General features: G+C 49.1%; 1 protein-coding gene across 2 annotated transcripts in view; it reads left to right on the forward strand.

The window, feature by feature from the left end:
• TEAD4 (TEA domain transcription factor 4) overlaps nucleotides 1-20,908 on the forward strand; it is an 83,358-nt gene that overhangs the window by 20,731 nt on the left and 41,719 nt on the right. For both annotated transcript variants that reach the window (XM_063711990.1, XM_054526678.2), the window contains one exon: nucleotides 14,206-14,460. In XM_063711990.1, coding sequence (XP_063568060.1) covers nucleotides 14,454-14,460 — 7 coding nt within the window. In that variant the 5' untranslated portion in view covers nucleotides 14,206-14,453. The remainder of the gene's footprint in view (nucleotides 1-14,205; nucleotides 14,461-20,908) is intronic.

Consider the following 20,908-nt stretch of genomic DNA (forward strand, 5'->3'; position numbering starts at 1 on the left):
TTTTCTCCCCTGCGATTCTTTCCTCACACAAACCCTGGGAACCCTGCCTTTCTCCGCTGGGACCTTCACTGGAGGCTGTGGGAACAGTGGGGTCCATGCAACGAAAGAGACCAAGAGGTCTTCATGTCTGCAGAGATGAACTTCTCTAGCTCCCTTAGCCTGCCAATCCAGGCTACTCCTCCCTCCTACTCTGCACATCTAACTTGCGTCCCTCATGCTGCAGAGTCAGATCATCCCCCTTCCTATTACCAACAGAAGTGTTTGCGAAATAGGCCGGATGTGGTGGCTCACGCCTGTAATCCCAGAACTTTGGGAGGCCAAGGCGGGCGGATCACTTGAGGACAGGAGCTCGAGACCAGTCTGGCCAACATGGTGAAACCCCACCTCTACTAAAAATACAAAAATTAGCCGGGCATGGTGGTGCACGCCTGTAATTCCAGCTACTCAGGAGGCTGAGGCAGGAGAATCTCTTGAACCTAGGAAGCTGAGGTGGCAGTGAGCCCGTATCGCTCCACTGTACTTCAGCCTGGGTGACAGAGCAAGACTCTGTCTCAATTAAAAAACAAAAAAAGTTGGTAAAATAGGTCAAAGAAGCATCATGGCCAGGCGCGGTAGCTCACGCCTGTAATCCCAGCAGTTTGGGAGGGCGAGGTGGGCAGATATCTGAGGTCAAGAGCGAAGCTCCATCTCAAAAAAAGCAGCATCATGATGGGCAAGAGGCAGCTTGCAGTGGGGAAGGGCTTCAGAGCCACAGACTGAGCCTTGTCTCTTACTGGCTTTGGGCTGGGACACAGCACTTCGCCTTAGGAGCCTCAGCATCTTCACCTGCCAAATGGGGCAGTGCAGCTACCTCAAGGGGATGGGGGCAGGATGTAGTCAAGTGCTTTGCCCAGTGCCTGACACAGAGTGGGCATTTGAAACTGGCACCTCCTAGTGTTAAAGTAGTAAAACGTGTGTCCCTCAGTGTCCTGGGCACCACTTTGACACTCAGCCCTCCCACAAGTGCTGGGCTGCTTGTATCCGTCCTGCAGGGTTGCCTGCCCAGCGCACAGGGGCTTGCACTGTGTGAGGAGGCAGCACAGCCCACCCGGCACTGCCTGCAGGACAGCTTCTTCTTTCCTGCCCAGGTCCCCTGGCCTCCTCCCTTGGTCTCCCAGCTCCTGAGTTTCCAAGCTTAGTTAGCATGGAAGACAGCAGACAACTGATGGGCCAGAGTAGCACGGCACATTCAGGCAATCAGTGTAGCAGCTCAGGGGCCTCTGGGAACTAGGGCTCAGGGAACCCTTCAGGGTGGAGGGGGCCTCTCACTGCACCCGCTTGTGCCCTGTACCTACCTCCACCCAAGCCTCTGACACTCCATAGCACTTACCTGTTTGCATGTCTGTCTAGTCTCCCATCCCCATCTGAAGTCTGAGCCCCATGAGGGTCTGGACCCTTTTCTCTAGAGTTTAGTCCAAGAACAGGTACTTTAAGTAAAGAGTTAGTTGATGGACTGTTGGCAGGAATTAAATTAGTACTGAGGCCCACCCTAAGCAGGGAAGCAGTATGAATAGACTTGGGGCTCAGGAGATGGTGAGAAGCCCAGGGGTGCTGGAGGGTAGTGGGGATGCACCTGGAAGAAGGCTGGGGTCTGCTGCTCCTCTTTCCCCTGTCTCATTTTAAGAGATGATTTCTCTTAAAATGAAGAGACTTCTTCATTTCTTATTTTGAGAGATGAAGCCCAGTGACCCCCAAAATCGGGGTGTTTTCTTCTGAATTCTCTGTCACAGCTCTAGAGGCTGGAGGAGTTGTGAGGGGCTTAGGGATCACAGTGGCTGCAGAAGGCTCTGAAAGGAGGGCTCTGGGAGCGTGAGATGGATCGGACTGGGGAGAGGATGTCAGGTTGGCCTGGGGTCCGGTTCTGCCTTTTCTCTGGGCAGGTCCTTTGCCCTCCCTGAGGCTTGGCCTCTCCATTTGGAACTTAGCATCCTGATTCCCTTCCTGTCCTGAAAGTGTTTTTGGAGGAGCTTACTCTTCTGAGTATTAGGGAGATCTTAATAAAAGCCCATACATTCCTGATCCTTCTGGAAATTCCTGAGTAATTAGCACCTGTGGGCCCTAGGATGGAGCAACCTGCTGTCTTCTGGGGTTGCCCTGGGGGCTACCCTGTAGCTTTTGGGTGGGGCTGAGGCAGAGTAGAGGCTCCTAGGCTGGGCCCTGAGAACCAAGTCTGGGATTATTTTTACTCTTCTGTTCACAGCGCATGGCCCAGCTCCACGATGCCATCTGTCCCCCGCCTCCGGCTGTCCCCTGGCAGGCCCTCCTGGGTCACTGTGGAGCACTTGGGGAAGGAGGAGGAGGCTGGTGCTGGCTTACCCCATTCCATGAGCTGCAGGGCAGGGCGGTGCGTGGGAGGTTTGCCTGGTGGCGGGAGGCAGCTGCCAGCCCCGGGATGTGGGCCGCGGGCAGATAGGAGGAGCTCGCCAGTGACGACTGTGAACCTGGAGCACCAGGGACACGTGGGGCTGGGAGCAACTCCATTTCAGTAACAAATCCTGTGGCCCAGGGCCTTGGATGACCTGCTGCCCTGCTTTTCCTGGGACAGACCCAATCCTAGGGACATGGAGTGCAGGTCCTCAGAAAACCCCACTCGTGGGGCAGGGTCTGGCATTAGGAGTCTTTGGTTCTCCCCAGGTGTGTGTTCTGCTGGGCTGCCCTAGGCCCAGCTTCTGCAGGGACTGATGGTGCCCACTTCACCAGGCCAGTCCAGCTCAGCTTGGGTGAAGGAAGGGGAATTCTGAGGAGGAGCAGGGCCCAGAGACCATAGAAGGGGTCAGGTGGGGTAAGGGAGGTGGCGGCCCTCTTTTCCATCTCTTGACATCCTGGCCTCCGCCGCACCCTCCACCTGACTCAGGGCATCCATCTGTACTTAGTGTCAGGTCCAGAAGAAAATCTAGGCTACAACCAGGACTTAAGAGGCCTCAGGTATTGAAATGATTAATTAATTAAGTATTAATATTAGGCATTAGGGCTTGAGACTTTCTACTTGGCATTGTTTATGGCTTAATAACAATGAAGACAATAAGAAATAGCTCTTATGAGCACTGACTGTGTCAGGCCCTACACTAGATGACATCTCACTATGTCATCTCTCCTGCGGGACAGCCCTCCGGGATGGATCAGTTCCCCAGCCTTCTGAGCAGAGCCACACGTGAAAGTCTGCAAGGTACTTTTAGAGGCCACTGGAGACTTCTGGGATCTGGGGAGGGAGTGTGAACCGCAGATACTGCTAGCACAGAAAGGACCCTGGATCCCGATGAGGGCATCCTTCTTGTTTTACAGATGACCAAAATGAGGCCCAGAGAAATGACGTGGTTTGTCTGTGGTTGTGCAGTTAGTGGTAGAACTGGAACCAAAGCCAGGCTCTTGCTTCCCATACATCACACTTCCATTCTACAAGCCTCCAAAATAAGCCCCAAAGGGATTTATGCACAATTCAAGCTCTTTTTCTGGTATGCCAAAATCCAGACATTTCCTGAGGTTTCTTTTGTTTCCCAAAACTAAGCACAGAGCAATCTGTTCTCCCGACAGAGAAATCATTATTCCACAATAACACTTAACAAATATCCCTTCGTTTGTTCATTCTGTGTTCATCAGCTCTGTGCAGCGTGCTGAGGACTTACAGAGGAAGACAGCTGTCCCTGTCCCCTGGTGTCTAAAGTGTGGTGGAGACCAGTCCTTACTGGGAGATGGGGGCTGGATATGGAAAGGCAGGAGTCTGCTAAGGTTGGAGTCATCTTCCCAGAGGGAGTGACATATGGCTGGATCTTAAGGCTGAGCAAGAGTTGGTCAGGTGAACAAAGAATAGAAGGGAAGTTTCGGGTAACAGCACCTCCACCAGGAGTGGAGAAAGAGCCTAGCATGTTGAGGGGTGATTTGGATGGCTGAGTTTGGGGCTTGGAGTTGGGTTCAAAGAAGGAAGTACAGAGGGTGGTGCCTGTGGGCGGAAGGTATGGCCGGAGAGCAGGGATCAGCAGATGCAAGCGCTAGAAAATCCCATCATGGAGTGTGTAGTGTTATCTTAAGAGCAAAGAAAAGGCATTGAAAATTTTTAGGTAGCGGAATCATGTGATCAGGTTTGCATTTTAGAAAAATCACTCTGGCGGGGTGAAGAGATTATGGAGCCTGAATGGGGTTGCACCAGTCATCCAGATGTGCATTGCTGGAAGCTTGGATTAGGGCTGTGAGATAGAGTAGATTCAGCAGACATTTAGGCGACAGAAAGACAGGATGTGGTCATTAGTTAGATGTGGGAGATATTAATAAGAGGGAAAAGTCAAAACATAGTCATATGCTGCTTCACGAAGGGGATGCCTCCTGAGAAATGTGTCTCTTGGCGATTTCATCCTTGTGCAACCATAATAGAGCGTCCTTACACAAACCTAGATGGTGTAGCCTGCGACACACCCGGGCTGTGTGGTACAACCTATTGCTTCTGGGCTATAAATCTGTACAGCATGTGACTATACTCAGTTCTATAGGCAACTATAACACAATGGTAACTGTGTTAGTATTTGTATATCTCAACATACCTAAACATAGAAAAGGTACAGTGAAAACAAAATATAAGATAACAAATGGCACACCTGTATGGGGTACACCGTGAATGGAGCTTGCAGGACTGGGAGCTGCTCTGGGTGAGTCAGTGAGTGAGTGGTGAGTGAATGTACACTACTGTAGGCTTGACTGTACACTACTCTACACTAGGACATTACTGATACTACTGTAGACTTTATAAAAAGAGATACTTAGGCTACACTAAATATTTAAAATGTTTTTTCTTCAAGAATATATTAACTTGGCTTTCTGTAACTTTTTTACTTTATAAACTTCTTAATTTTTTGATTCTTTAATAATAACACTTAGCTTAAAACGCAAACACCTCACACCTGTAATCCCAGCACTTTGGGAGGCCAAGGTGGGCGGATCACGAGGTCAGGAGATCGAGACCATCCTGGCTAACATGGTGAAACCCAGTCTCTACTAAAAATACAAAAAAACTAGCCAGTCGTGGTGGCAGGCACCTGTAGTCCCAGCTGCTCAGGAGGCTGAGGCAGGAGAATTGCATGAGCCCGGGAGGTGGAGCTTGCAGTGAGCCGAGACTGTGCCACTGCACTCCAGCCTGGGTGACAGAGCAAGACTGTCTCAAAAAAAAAACAAAAAACAAAACCCAAAAATGCAAACACATTGTACAGCTGTACAAAAATATTTTCTTAATTTATATCTTTATTCTATAAGCCTTCTTCTGTTTACAAAATGTTTTTTTGTTTGTTTGTTTGTTTTTGTTTTTGAGACGGAGTCTCACTCTGTCCGCCAGGCTGGAGTGCAGTGGCATGATCTTGGCTCACTGCAACCTCCGCCTCCCGGGTTTAAGCGATTCTCCTGCCTCAGCCTCCCGAGTAGCTGGGATTACAGGTGCGCACCACCATGCCTGGCTAATTTTTGTGTTTTTAGTAGAGACGGGGTTTCAGCATATTGGCCAGGGTGGCCTCGAGCTCCTGACCTCATGATCCACCTGCCTTGGCTGTTTTTTTACTTTTTAACTTTGTCGTTAAAAACAGAGACATAGCAGCCAGGCGTGGTGGCTCACGCCTGTAATCTCAGCACTTTGGGAGGCCGAGGCGGCTGGATCACGAGGTCAGGAGTTCAAGACCAGCCTGGCCAACAGGATGAAACCCTGTCTCTACCAAAAAAATACAAAAAATTAGCCAGGCATGGCGGAGGTTGCCTGTAATCCCAGCTACTTGGGAGGCTGAGGCGGAGAATTGCTTGAACTCGGGAGGCAGAGGTTGCAGTGAGCTGAGATCGCATCAGCACATTCCAGCCTGGGCAACAAGAGCAACACTCCATCTCAAAAAAATTGAAACTAAAAAAAAATAATAAAAATAGAGACAAACGCACACATTAGGCCTGCACAGCGTCAGGATCGTCAGTATCACTGTCTTCCACCTGCATGTTCTGCCCCACTGGAAAGCCTTTAGGGGCAGTAACTTGCATGGAGATATCATCTCCTAGGGTAACTGTCTTCTTTTGGAATGCCTCCCGAAGGGCCTGCCTGAGGCTGTTTTACAGTAATTTTTTTTTTTATAAGTAGAAGGAGTACACTCTAAAATGATGATAAAGGCCGGGTGTGGTGGCTCATGCCTGCAATCCCAGTCCTTTGGGATGTCGAGACGGGCCGATCACCAGAGGTCAGGAGTTCGAGACCAGCCTGGCCAACATGGTGAAACCCCGTCTCTACTAAAAATACAAAAAAATTAGCCGGGCGTGGTGGTACGTGCCTGTAATCCCAGCTACTCGGGAGGCCGAGTCACGAGAATTGCTTGAACTCAGAAAGCAGAAGGTGCAGTGAGCTGGTACTGTACCACTGCACTCCAGCCTGGGTGACAGAGTGAGACTCTGTCTCAAAAAAAATAAATTAGTTAATTAAAATAAAATCAAATCACAATTTCATTGAATTTATGATTTATATTAAAAAAAGACGATAAAAAGTATAGTAAATATATAAAGCAGTAACATAGTCATTTATTATCAAGGATTGTGTACTGTACATAATTGTGTGTGCTAGATTTTTACACAACAGGCAGCACAGTAGATTTGTTTTACACCAGTGCAACCAGACACACGTGAGGAATGTGTGGGGCTGCGACGGTAGGATGGCTCTGACATCACTAGGCAGTAGGAAGTTTTCAGCTCCATTATCATCTTATGGGACCCTCTTGGAATGAACGTTTGGGGCTGACCGAAATTTTGGTATGCAGTGCGTGACTGCGTTCCTAGCTTTGTGGTCTCTGTATGGATAGTGGTTCATTTCCTGAGAGAGAGCCGAGGAGGTGGAACAGGATTTGGGGACAAGCTGAACACTTGGTTTTGGGCATGTTGAGTTTGAGGAGCTCTGGAGATTGATTAGAGATGCCTGGTAGGCAGTTTCTGTGAGGACCTTCACCTCAGGAAAGATACACAGATTTGGGGATTAAACCAACAGAGTGGGAATGCAAGCCTTGGGTGGGGTCCCCCCAGGAGTCTGTTTAGGGTTTAAAAAGAAGAGGTCAGGTCAGAACCCAGGGACAAATCTTTATAGAATGAGTCTGGTGAAATATGGAGCCCAGGGAATATGGAGAAAGGGAGCCTGGAGCTGACTTGGAAGACTGCAGACTCCTCCTGCTTCTTCCATGTGTTTTCAGAATCAGCTTGTTAAGCTTTGTGGAAAACTATGTGGAATTTTTTAAAACCACAATTTCAGGGCCGGGCACGGTGGCTCACACCTGTAATCCCACCACTTTGGGAGGCTGAGGAGGAGGATCACTTGAGGTCAGGAGTTCAAGACCAGCCTGGCCAACATGGTGAAACCCTGTCTCTACTAAAAATATAAAAATTAGCCAGGCGTGGTGGTGGCACGTGCCTGTAATCCGAGCTACTTGGGAGGCTGAGGCAGGAGAATCACTTGAGCCTGGGTGGTGGAGGTTGCAGTGAACTGAAATCACGCCACTGCACTCCAGCCTGGGTGACAGAACAAGGCTCCATCTCAAAAAAAGAAAAATAAAATAAAATAATCACAATTTCATTGAATTTATGATTTATTTGGAGAGATTCAACATCTTTATAATATTGTTTTCCCATTCATGAACACACAGTTTCTCTCCATTTATTTAGATATTGTGACACTGTGAAATATATACTAGGGGTCTGGTGTGGTGGTTCAGGTCTGTAATCCCAGCACTTTGGGAGGCTGAGGCAGGTGGATCATGTGAGGTCAGGAGTTTGAGACCAGCCTGGCCAACATGGCGAAACCCCATCCCTACTAAAAATACAAATGCAAAAATTAGCCGGGCGAGGTGGCGGGTGCCTGTAATCCCAGATACTCAGGAGGTTGAGGCAGGAGAATCACTAGAACCTGGGAGGCGGAGGTTGCAGTGAGCCCATATTGTGCCACTGCACTCCATCCAGCCTGGGCAAAAAAAGCTCAAAAAAAAAAAAAAAAAGATATATTGGGACCTCATTCAGTTTCCTGCCATACAACTCCTAAAATCCTTGCAATCTTCAAAACGATGTGTCTTTTTGTATGCTAATGAGTCTATTTAGGGCTTGCAGTCCCTAGGTAGCTTCAGGATGGGACCAGACTCTAGAAAGACCAAGGGCAGGATTAGCGGGGTGGAACTTTCAGCCACACCCTCCAACCTCAGGGAGGCGAGAGGGGCTGAAGGTCAAGTTGATCACCAATGGCCAATGGTTTAATCAGTCACGCCCATGTCATGAAGGCACCGTAGACACCTAGAAGGACTGGGTTCGAGGAGCTTCCAGAAAGCTGAACACGTGGAGGGACCTGAAGGGTGGCGTACCCAGGAGAGAACATAGAAGCTTCTTGAACCGTCCCACGTGCCTTGCTCTATGCATCTCTATCCTTTGTGAGATCCTTTAGAATAAGCTGGTAAAGGTAGATAGTGTTTCTCTGAGTTCTTTGAGCTACTCTGGCAGGTTAATTGATCCTAATGAGAGGGTTGTAGGAACCCCATCTATAGCTGGTGGGTCAGAAGCACAGGTAAAACAACCCAGGGCATGGAAGTCGGGAGGCAGTCCTGTGGAACCAAGCCCCCACCCTGTGGGATCTCCTGGCTTCAAGCAACCCTCCTGCCTCTCGGCCTCCCAAAGTGCTGAGATTATAGGTATGAGCCACCATGCCCAGCCCTGTTTTTCTCAATGAGGCTCTTTGATTGGTAAATTCTCTATTATTTTTGTCTAAAAATGCCTCTATTTAATCTTCACTCATGAATGATTTTTTGTTTGGGTTTTAAATTCAAGATTAACAGATATTTTCTTTTAACAATTTGGTGATGTTATATTGAGTCTTCTAGTGTTACTGGTACGAAGTTTGCTATCAGTTTGTTGTTATTATTGTTTTTGAGACACAATCTCCCTCTGTCGCCCAGGCTGGAGTGCAATGGCACGATATGGGCTCACTGCAACCTTTACCTCCTGGGTTCAAGCGATTCTCATGCCTCAGCCTCCCAAGTAGCTGGGATTACAGGCGCCCACCACCACGCCCAGCTAATTTTTGTATTTTTAGTAGAGACAAGGGTCTCACTATGTTGCCCAGGCTGGTCTAAAACTCCTGGCTTCAAGTGATCCACCTGCCTTGGCCTCCCAAAGTGCTGGGATTACAGGCATGACCCACCACACCAGATCAAGAAGTTCAATATCAGTTTAATAGTCCTTCCTTTCTAGTAAATCTGCCCTTTTTCACTCTCCATGCTTCTAAGATCTCTGTTTTGGGTATTCTGCAGTGTGCCTACGTTATGTGTTCCTTTTATTTGAATTTATCCTGGTTAGGATTCAGCATGTTTCCTGAATTATTGGAGTCATCTCTTCTATTAATCTGGAAAATTGCCTGCTGTTATCTCTTCAAATGTTGCTCTACTTTATTTATTTTCTATGTTCTCTTTTTCTGGAATTCTGATGTTGAATTGCCTTATTCTGTTCTCCTTGCTCTTTACTGTCATTTAAAAAATACATCTGGGTAATTTCCTCACCTCTGTCTTCCAGATTGTTACTTCTTTATCTAGCTGTATCTAAGTTGTTAATCTCAACCATTAAGTTTTTAATTTCAATGACTAAAATGTTTATTTTTAAATGTTGATATGGTTCTTTTTCCAGCCTACTTTGTAGTTTTGATAATATCTTGTTCTTTCCCATATTTACAATTCCTTATTTAGGTCAATAATCATTTAAACATAATCTCTTCAGAGATTTTCAGCCTGGGACCACTGTTTATTTTTAAGAATTGGCTAGAGGTTACTAAGCAATATAAAATTCAAATTTCAAATCCATTAAAGGGTAGGCCCTTGGTTACAAATTCTTTTTTTTAATAATCCTTTTTTATATCTAGAATTTAGGCTAAGACAGAGAATCTTTTTTTTTTTTTTGAGATGGAGTCTCTGTTGCCTAGGCTGGAGTGCAGTGGCGTGATCTCAGCTCACTGCAACCTCTGTCTCCCAGGTTCAAGTCATTCTCTTGCTTCAGCCTCCCGAGTGGCTGGGATTACAGGCGTGTGCCACCGTGCCAAGCTAATTTGTGTATTTTTAGTGGAGATGAGGTTTTGCCATGTTGGCCAGACTGGTCTTGAACTGCTGACCTCAAATGATCTGTCCGCCTCGGCCTCCTAAAGTACTGGGATTACAGGCATGAGCTGCTTTGCCTGGCCCAGAGAACGAACGCTTGGCCCAGAGAATTTTCGCTGTCATATTTTGTCAGTGTTCTACTGGTTCTCTGAGGATTTAGGTATAGTTCCCAGTTTCAGCTTCTCTGCATCTCTCAGGTCTAAGGTCTCATCTCTGAGCAGCCATTAAAACCCAGTTGTGGCCGGGCATGGTGGTTCACTCTGTGGGAGGCCAAGGAGGGAGAGTTGCTTGAGGCTGGAAGTTCAAGACCAGCCTAGGCAACATAGTGAGACCTCTACAGTAAATACATAATCTCTACAGTAAATAAATAATTAGCTGGGCATGGTGGTGCGTGACTAGAGTCCCAGCTACTCAGGAGGTTGAGGCAGGAGGATCTCTTGAACCCATGAGTTCAGTGCTGTACTAAGCTATGATCTCGCCAGTGCTCTTCAGCCTGGGCAACAGAGCAAGATCCTGTCTCTAAAAAATAAAAAAATATAAAAATTTAAAGTGATAAAAAATAAAAAACCAGCTTCCTCATTACTAAGGGAGCTTTGCTCAGTCATTTCTAAATTTATTTATAGAGTGAGAGTTTTAAAATCATCTTATCTACTATATTGCCAGAAATTAAAGTTGACAGCTCTTTTAAGTAGTTTGTTTTGGGCTGGGCATGATGGCTCACGCCTGTGATTTTAGCACTTTGGGAGGCTGAGGTGGATGGATCACCTGAGGTCAGGAATTTGAGACCAGCCTGGCCAACGTGGCGAAACCCCGTCTCTACTAAAAATACAAAAATCATCTGGGTGTGGTGATGTGTGCCTGTGATCCCAGCTACTCAGTAGGCTGAGGTGGGAGAATTGCTTGAACTTGGGAGGCGGAGGTTACAGTGAGCCCAGATTGCACCACTTCCCACCAGCCTGAGTGAAAGAGCAAGACTCTGTCCCCCCACAAAAAAAAAGAAGTTTGTTTTGGAGGTATGGAAAAATGTTTTCATGTTCAGGATAGAATCAAGACCAGAATTTCTGGTAAGAGAATAAACTAGTTTATTCCCAGTCAAGCGACTCTGCCCCCAAACTCTCATGAAAACTTACTTTAACAGCCGCAGAGTCAACAGGCGACACTTGTTACACTAAAAAGGCCAGTGACTCTGAAGGGCTGAGAACAAGACCTTGGCCTGCACCTTGGCCTCAGTGCGCCACCTTCGGCGTGTCCTTAGGCCTCTGGGCCTCAGTGCCCTTTTCAGCAAGATGAAGGAGCTGGCTTAGGTTTCCTGGGCAGGGGGCGTTCCTTTCTTTCTTTTTTTTTTTTTTTTTTTTTGAGATGGAGTCTTGCTCTGTCGCCCAGGCTGGAGTGCAGTGGCGCCATCTTGGCCCGCTGCAACCTCTGCCTCCCAAGTTCAAGTGATTCTCTGGCCTCAGCCTCCTGAGTAGCTGAGATTACAGGCACCCGCCACCATGCCCGGCTAATTTTTTTATTTTTAGTAGAGGCGGGGTTTCGCCATGTTGGCCAGGATGGTCTCGAACTCCTGACCTCAGGTGATCCCCCTGCCTCGGCCTCCCAAAGTGCTGTGATTATAGGCGTGAGCCACTGTGCCCGACCGGTTCCTGCTTTACGTGTCAGTGGCTCTAACCTCCTTCCCACTGCCTGTCTGTGCCAGCTGCTTTGCCAAGCTCCTTTTGACCTCTCCTGGGATGTGCCTCTCACACTTAGACCCTCCCTTCTCTCGATCCTCACCCCTTCCTCACAGCGCCTCTCTGTGAAGGAAATTGTCCTTCTCACAGGCCATGGGTGGGAGATGAGGGTTTTGAGGGTATGGAGGGGAATGATAAGCGAGGAATGCTCTGGGACTTCCCACTTCAGAGGATCCGAGGTGGAAGTGGTCAAGCTCAGGGGTTTAGACCCCCAGCCTGGGTTTGGGCTGCTGGACTGCATTGCTCCTCAAGGCTAGTAGTGGAGAAGGGACAGGCAATGTGTGTGATGGGCTGAGGTCCTCCTTTACAAGTGGACTCAGTGGCTGGGATGGGGAGAAGTTGGGGGCTCTGGGAGGGCTGTCGGGGAGGTATGTGGTTCCCACCTGGTACTCATAACCCAAAACTGCCTTAAGATTACTGGTATGTCCTGCTCCTTCGCAAACCCCTGAGAACTATGTTTGGAAGCTTACAGCTTGGATGGTTGGAGCCAAGAGGTCACTGGATTTGTCTCATGTTAGGGGAAGGTGGGGTTGTGGCCATGAGCCTCCAGAGGCACCAGAAAGTCAATCCTGCCGTTGCTCCAGTGTGTGAGGAGCTGCCCAGACTGTTTCTTTTAGAAAGAGCCCAAGTCGGGAAGGGAACAGGAGAATAGTGACCTACATTATATTGTATATGCATTTAAAAAAATTTTTCATTGTGGTAAAAAAGACCACAAAATGTACCATCCCAACCCTCTTGAAGTATCCAGGTTGGCAGTGTTAAGTATACTCACATTGCTGTGCAGCAGATCTCCAGAACTTCTTCATCGTGCAGAACCGAAACTCTGTACCCCTCAAGTCACAACTCTGTATCTTTCTCCCACAAGCCCCTGGTAACCACCATTCTACTCTCTGTTTCTATTTGACCACTTAAAAAAAATTTTTTTTTTTAATTTTTAGTAGAGATGAAGTCTTGCTAACTCCTGGACTCAAATGATCCTCCTGCCTCAGCCTCCCTAAGTGCTGGGATTACAGGTGTGAGCCACTGCACCCTGCCGACTACTTTATTTTTATTTTATTGTATTCATTTATTTTGAGACAGAGCGTTGCTCTGTCACCCAGGCTGGAGTGCAGTGGCGCAATCATTGCTCACTGCAGCCTTGACTTCCCAGGCTCAAGTGATTCTCCCCTCTTACCCTCCAGAGTAGCTGGGACTATAGGTGTGAGCCAGCACACCTGGCTAATTTTTTTAAAATTAATTTTTTGTAGAGATGGGGTCCCCCTATATTGCCTAGACTGGTCTGAAACTCCTGGGCTCAAGGGATCCTCCTGCCTCAGCCTCCCAAAGTGCTGGGAGTATAGGCATGAGCCACTGTGCCTGGCCTAATGCGACTGCTTAGATACCTCGTCAGTGGAACCATGCAGTGTTTGGGTTGTTTTGTAACTGGCGTGTTTCACTCAGCATAATGCCCTAAAGGTCTGTCTGTGCTGCAGCACGTGTCCTGGTTGCCTTCCTTTTTAAAGCTCCTATTTTGCTGTAGGTATAGACCACATTTTGTTCATCCATTCATCCATTGATGGACACTTGGTTTGCTTCTACCTTTTGACTCTTGTGAATAATGCTACCATGAATATGAGTGTACACATATATCTTTGAGACCCTGCTTTCAGTTTGTTTGGGTATATACCCAGATATTGGGTCATATGGTCTTGCTCTGTCACCCAGGCTGGAGCGTAGTGGTGGGATCTCGGCTCACTGCAACCTCTGCTTCCCGGATTCAAGCGATTCTCCTGCCTGAGCCTCCCGAGTAGCTGCGATTACAGGTGCCCGCCACCACACCTGGCTAATTTTTGTATTTTTAGTAGAAACGGGGTTTCATCATGTTGGCCAGGCTGGTCTCGAGTTCCTGACCTCAAGTGATCTGCCTGCCTCAGCCTCCCAGAGTGCTGGGATTACAGGCGTGAGCCACAGCGCCCGGCCTGCACCATTTTGCATTCCCACCAACAGTACCCAGTATTTTGCATGCGTTTTGCCCAGAGTTGATTTAATGTCAGTGCATCCCTGGCACTGTGTCCTTGTCTCCTACTTCTCAGCCCTTGTCTGGGTTCCTTGATACCAGGGAGTGCCTAGGTCATTGTGCTCATTCGACAGATGGGAAGACGAGCTCTCCAGAGGGGAAGTGACCTGTTCAAGACCCCAGGCCTGATTCTCACAGATCTTTCACTTCACGCTTTGCTTCCTGAGCAACTGATTCGGGCTCTGGCACTCCCCGGAGTGCCTTCATCCCATGGCGCACGCGGTTCTTCCACTTCTCACCGGGGCTGTGGTTCCTGTCCCCACAGGTCCAACGGGCGCTCCTCCAAGCGGAGCCTTGGAGGGCAAGGCCGGCACCATTACCTCCAACGAGTGGAGCTCTCCCACCTCCCCTGAGGGGAGCAACGTCTCTGGGGGCAGTCAGGCACTGGACAAGCCCATCGACAATGATGCAGAGGGCGTGTGGAGCCCGGACATTGAGCAGAGTTTCCAGGAGGCCCTGGCCATCTACCCGCCCTGCGGCAGGCGCAAAATCATCCTGTCGGACGAGGGCAAGATGTATGGTAAGGAGCCCGTCAGGTTCAGGCCTGCACCTGAGGCTGAGGCAAGGGGCCGAACCCCAACCCTGGGGTTCCTGCCAGGCCACCTAAGGGGATGATCACTTGGGGCTTCGTCGGGTGGACACTGCTTTCTTGGGATGATCACTTGGGGCTTCGTTGGGTGGACACTGCTTTCTTCCTTCCTGGGCTCCCAAGGGATGAAGGCATCTGAGGAGAAGCCTGTGAGGGTGTGGAGGGTGGGGCCCCTGGCGGTGAGCAGAAGTGGGAGTGGGAATCTTGGAAAGGGCGAGTCTGGGTGGGGTAGAACGTCCCCCCAGAGCAGGTGGGGAGCACCCCATAAGCTGCACCCCAGCAGGTGCCTGACCAGCAGGCTGCCCACCTTGGCTGTGAAGGATGCTCACTCATCCCCTCTTTCCCTCATTCACTCACTCATTCATGCAACAAACACATGCCGAGCCTTCTGTGTGCCTGGTGTGAGTTAGACGGGTCTAGTCCCAGCCTGTCATCTGGGGTGCGGGGAATGTGAGCTCACAGATACCTGCTCTGCAAGGCAGCCTGGAGAGCTCCTAGGAGAGGCAGAGTGCTGGAGACCACTCCCCTAGGAAAGGTCCCCCGCAACCCAGCAGAGGGTCACCAGAAACCGCTTGATCTTTGTGAGTGGCTGGGGTTGCAGAACACAACAGAAACTGTTCAGCGCCGCATGGGAAGGACCAAGCAGTTGGCATGGGGCCACGATGACTTTTGGATGGAAGAGGGGGCATCTGGAAAAACGAAGCAGGGGCCGGGCATGGTGGCTCACTCAAGCCTGGGATTCCAGCACTTTGGGAGGCCAACGTGGGAGGATCACTTGAGGCCAGCAGTTTGAAACCAGCCTGGGCAACAAAGCGAGACACCATCTCTAGTAAAAATTTAAAAAATTACCCGGGTGTGGTGGTGCTAGCCTGTAGTCCCAGCTACTGGGGAGGCTGAGGCAGAAAGATCTCTTGAGGCCAAGAGGTCAAGGCTGCATTGAGCCGTGATTGTACTGTTGCACTCCTGCCTGGGTGCCAGAGTGAGGCCCTGCCTCAAAAAAAAAAAAAGAAAAAAGAGAAGTGAAGCAAGAATAAAAACTGAATAGCTGTTGGAAGGCCCAGATCAGGCTTCTGTTCCCGTTGGAAAGTCCTCTAGGAACCCAAGCTCAAAACAGTGGTCTCGGGGCAGGAGTGAGAGCCCTGAGTGGGTCTCTAAATGGCTGAAGTCAGTGACAACAGGGCCCCTGCCTGGCTTCCAACAGGATGGCCCTAGACCAGCTGCCCACCCCCACGGGTTTCCATTCATTTCTCCCCCACACCCAACACTGGTGCCACCCCCACCATTGTTGCTTTGCTCGGCTTCTCCAGGGTCTCCCTTACTTCTGGGTTGGCCCTCCAGGTTGTCCCTGCTCTGACCAATTCTTGCTCTGATGGTTGCTTATTTTTTCCTTTTTCCTTTCTTTTTCTCTCTTTTTTTCTTTTTGAGATGGAGTTTCACTCTTGTTGCCCAGGCTGGAGTGCAATGGGCGCAATCTCAGCTCAACACTACCTCTGCCTCCCGAGTTCAAGTGATTCTTCCAGCTCAGCCTGCCGAGTAAGCTTGTATTACAGGCATGTGCCACCACTCCTGGCTAATTTTGTATTTTTAGTAGAGACAGGGTTTTTCCATGTTGGTCCTGACCATGTTGGTCAGGCTGGTCTTGAACTCCAGACCTCAGGTGATCCGCCTGCCTTGGCCTCCCAAAGTGACGGGATTACAGACGTGAGCCACCGCACCCGGCTTTTCTTTTCTTTTCTTTTTTTTTTTTTTTTTTTTTTGAGACAGAGTCTTGCTCTGTCGCCCAGGCTGGAATGCAGTGGAGCAATCTCAGCTCACTGCAGCCTCCGCCCTGTGGGTTAAAGTGATTCTTCTGCTTCACCCTCCCAAGTAGTTGGGTCTATAGGCCTGTACCACCACACCCGGCTGATTTTACAGGTGTGAGCCACCATGCCCGGCCTTGCATCTGTATTTCTAAATAAAATACTTGAATGTGTTTGTGGCAGTTAAGATAAAGTTTGTCTTTAACAGATCCCAAATAACAGTGGCTTATATAAGGGAAATTTCCTTCTCTCTCCTATAAATGTCTGGAGGGTAGGTAGTCCAGGGAAGGTGTGGCAGCTCTGCTCCATGAAGCTCTCAGGGACCCAGGATGCTTCTGTCTTGTGGCTCATGAGCATGCCTTCCATTGTGAATGTTCCCTTAAGGCCCAAGCAGCTGCTCCAGCTCCAGGAGTTACACTGCAGCTAGCAGACAGGAGAATGGGATGAAGAAGAGTGACCTGGATACATTTAAGGAAGACACTGGCAAACTAACCCCTGAAATATTTACTAGCCAGAACCCAGCCAGGTGACCATACTTAGGAGCGAGAGGCATTGGAAAATCCAGCAATGCACTGCTATAGCCCTCTGTAGCTGTAGAAAAGGGGATAGCAATTAGAGGGGAGGGACTGGCTGTCTTTGGCACTTTTATTTTTTGAGTTTGTAATTCTAGACATTCTCTGTTGACTTACTATGGAAATTTAGGACTGAGATCTCTTATATCCCTCAAATCCTCTGTTTTACTCACCACCTAGCAGCTTTCATGCTTCTGCCCATAGTTTGTATTTTTTTTTTTTTTTTTTTTGGAGACAGTCTCCACTCAGGCTGGGGTGCAATGGCACAATTACAGCTCACTGCAACCTCGACCTCTTGGGCTCAAGCAATCCTCTTACCTCAGCCTCCTGAGTAGCTGGGACTACAGGTGCATACGACCATGGCTGGCTAATTTTAAAATTTTTTATAAAGTCCAGGTGCGGTGACTCACACCTGTAATCCCAGCACTTTGGGAGGCCGAGGCGGGTGGATCACCTGAGGTCAGGAGTTCGAGACCAGCCTGGCCAACATGGTGAAACCCCGTCACTACTAAAAATACAAAAATTAGCCGGGCGTCGTGGCACATGCCTATAGTCCCAGCTACTTGGGAAGCCGAGGCAGGAGAATCGCTTGAACCCAGGAAGTGGAGGTTGCAGTGAGCCGAGATTGTGCCGCTGGACTCCAGCCTGGGTGACAGAGTGAGACTCTGTCTCTAAAGAAAAGTAAAAAATAAAAAATTTTTTTTGTTTTTTTTTTGTTTTTTGAGATGGAGTCTCGCTTTGTCACGCCCAGGCTGGAGTCCATCTCAGCTCACTGCAATCTCCGCCTCCAGGGTTCAAGCGATTCTCCTGCCTCAGCCTCCCAAGTAGCTGGGATTACAGACGCCTGCCACCACACCCGGCTAATTTTTTGTATTTTTAATAGAGAAGGGGTTTCACCATGTTGGTCAGGCTGGTCTCGAACTCCTGACCTCAGGTGATCCACCCTCCTTGGCCTCCCAAAGTGCTGGGATTACAGGTGTGAGCCACTGCGCCTGGCCAAAAAATAATTTTTTTATAGAGATGATGTCTCACTGCCTTGTGTAGGCTGGACTTGAACTCCTGGGCTGAAGCCATCCTCTTGCCTCGGCCTCCCAAAGTGGTGGGATTATAGGCATCAGCCACCTGCCCAGCCTTCCTATAGTTTTCGATTAAACTTATATTCGAGACTTCAGAATTTTTACAGAGTAAATATTGGTCACAGCTGTTCCATACAGTTTTACGTTTCTTTTCTCATACAGCTTTTTGGTTTTCCTGGAGATAATGTTCTTGATGTTTTTCATTTGGTTGCTTGTTTCTACGTCTATCATTAGTTTATCTTTAAACTGTTCAGAAAAGAGTAAAATTCTCACTCTCTCCTTTTTTTTTTTTTTTGTTTTTTTTTGTTTTAAGAGACCATCCTAACACGGTGAAACCCTGCCTCTATTAAAAAAAAAAAACAAAAACAGAGACAAGGTCTTGCTCTGTCATCCAGGCTGGAGTGCAGTGGCATAGTCTTAGCTCACTGCCTCACTACAGGCTCTACCTCCTGGGCTCCAGCGATCCTGCCACCTCGGCCTCCTGAGTAGTTAGGACTACAGGGAAGCATCACTATGCCTGGCTATTTTTTTTATTTTTTGTGGAGACGGGGTCTTGCTGTGTTGCCCAGGCTGATCTTGAACTCCTAGGCTCAAGCAGTCCTGCCTGGGCCTCCCAGAGTGCTAGGATTACAGGAGTGAGTCACTGTATCTGGCCTAAAATGCTCTTAATATGGTCCAGTATACCAGGTGATCTAAGATTTTGTTTTCCTAAAAGTAAGCCTCCTGGAGGCCTCCGCCCTCCTGCTTTATTCTGTGCCATATGCCCCCCAGGCCTGTTGCACAGCTGTCATTCTGGGATTTTCTTGTTTTCTTTTGGAGACAGAGTCTCACTCTGTCGCCCAGGCTGTAGTGCAATGACATGATCTCGGCTCACTGCAACCTCCGCCTCCCAACTTCAAGCAATTCTCCTGCCTCAGCCTCCCGAGTAGCTGGGATTATAGGTGCCTGCCACCACACCCGGCTAATTTTTGTATTTTTAGTAGAGACGGGGTTTCACCACGTTGGCCAGGCTGGTCTCGAACTCCTGACCTCATGATCCACCTGCCTTGGCCTCCCAAAGTGCTGGGATTACAGGCGTGAGCCATTGCAGACTCAGGGTCCCAGCAGACCCGGCCATCCTGGGATTTTCTTCCTCTGCATCCTGTGAAGTCCCTTCCACTTCTGCTTGTGAAGTTTTGCTTCTTACTTTTAGTGCCTGGGGAAGTGTCATGGGGGGGACAGCTGTATGTGGAGCACCTGGGGGTGCCTGGTGTGGTGTTGGGTGCTTTGCAGAGGTTGTTCCCGTTTAGCCAGGAGGGACACAGCCTCTGGGACCCCCAGGCTCTTTCCTCTGCTTTGGTGGAGGAGGGGATGAGTATAGATTGTGAGCTTAGGTGTGAAATGAGAAAGGGCAGGGGGAGTGCAGAGAAGGGCAAGCGGCTTGGCTGGGGAGCCGTGTGGTATGTGCTCTGGACCCTTCACAGGGCTGGTCTGTGTGTTTTAAAGGCAGAGATGGGCCGGGAAACGTAAGTGTGCAGGTCTGTGTGCTTTAGAGGCAGAGCTGGGCCAGAAAACGTGTGTGCATGAGGCATCTCCAGCAAGGGGCAAGGGTGGAGGGTGCTGTGGGTGTCTGGGAGGGCCCTGTGGAGATGCCAGAATGCGCTAAATCAACAGACATCTCTGGAATTAAGCACCCCTGGGGACCAAGGGCTTTGAGGACTTGCTTTTTGGGGATGTGTGTGTGGGGGGTTTGGGAGTGTGTGTGTGTGTATATTAAAATCTATATAACATTTTCCATTTTAATCATTATAGTTTTTCAGTTCATAATTTGATGGCATGAAATATATTCACATTGATGTACAGCCATTACTACCACCCATCGTCAGAAATATTTCATTTCAAAGTGAAATCCTTTACCTTTTAAACAGTAATTCTCCATTCTCGCCATCCTCCCCACCCTCCAGCCCTGGCAACCACCCTTCTGCTTTCTGTCTTTATGGGTCTGACTCCTTTAGTTACCTCATATAAGTGGAATCATACAACATTTGCCCTTTTGTGACTGGCTAATTTCACTTAACACAAGGTCCTCGACGTTTATCTGTATTGTAACCTAGGTCAGAGTTTCCTTCCTTTTTAAGGCTGAGTAATATTCCATTGTAAAGACCACATTCTGTTTATCTGTTCATCTGCCGACGGACATTTGGGTGGATGCTTAGTTTTATTTAGTTGTTATAGGTAGATGTTTCTGTCCCTGCTTCATATATAAAGATACTGGGGTTAAGAGACCGTGACCAAGCCTGGGGAAGTGCCAGGCTCTGGATCTCTGGCAGGCCTTGGGTTGGAATTCTCTTTGGCAGGAGGGAAGCCACTGACTCAGGGAAGCAGACTGAAAATGGTTTGGCAAACTGTCCTGGCCATGTTGGCATCTCGGATGCTGCTCCTCCCCTGTGCTGAGACCCAGGGAGGGGCATGGGGTGGGGACGCTCCAGAGGGCCTGGAGGAAGAGTGAGGAAGGGCAGAGGCGCTGTTTCACTGTGCTTCATAACACGCCAGCGCTCCCAGCATCCGGGGCATCCGTGATCTTTCGGTCCTTTCAAGGGTCCCTTCAAGGAGGGAGGAATGGCACCTCTGCTTGCAGATGCAGAAATGGAAATTCAGGGAACCCAAGAGTTTCTCCCAGTCTCTCAAGTTGGAAGTGGAGAGTGGGTCTTTAACCCATTTCTCCTGCCTCCAAGCTTGGTGTTCCTCTGTCAGCTGAATGGCCTTGCTCCTCCACTGCCTGGCCCTGGCTCCAGGTGGGTCAGGCCCTGGGCAGGGCCGTGGAGGCTGTACTGCAGGCTCTGACAACCGCCCAGCCCCCACAGCACCTGTCCTGCATGAGAATAGGTTCTGCTGGGATCCAGACACCCGCTCACTCCATCTCTTCTTACCAGTCCCGGGGGCCGAGCCAAGG

Source organism: Pongo abelii, chromosome 10, assembly GCF_028885655.2.
Source record: "Pongo abelii isolate AG06213 chromosome 10, NHGRI_mPonAbe1-v2.0_pri, whole genome shotgun sequence".
In the NCBI taxonomy this organism is placed as follows: Eukaryota; Metazoa; Chordata; class Mammalia; order Primates; family Hominidae; genus Pongo; species Pongo abelii.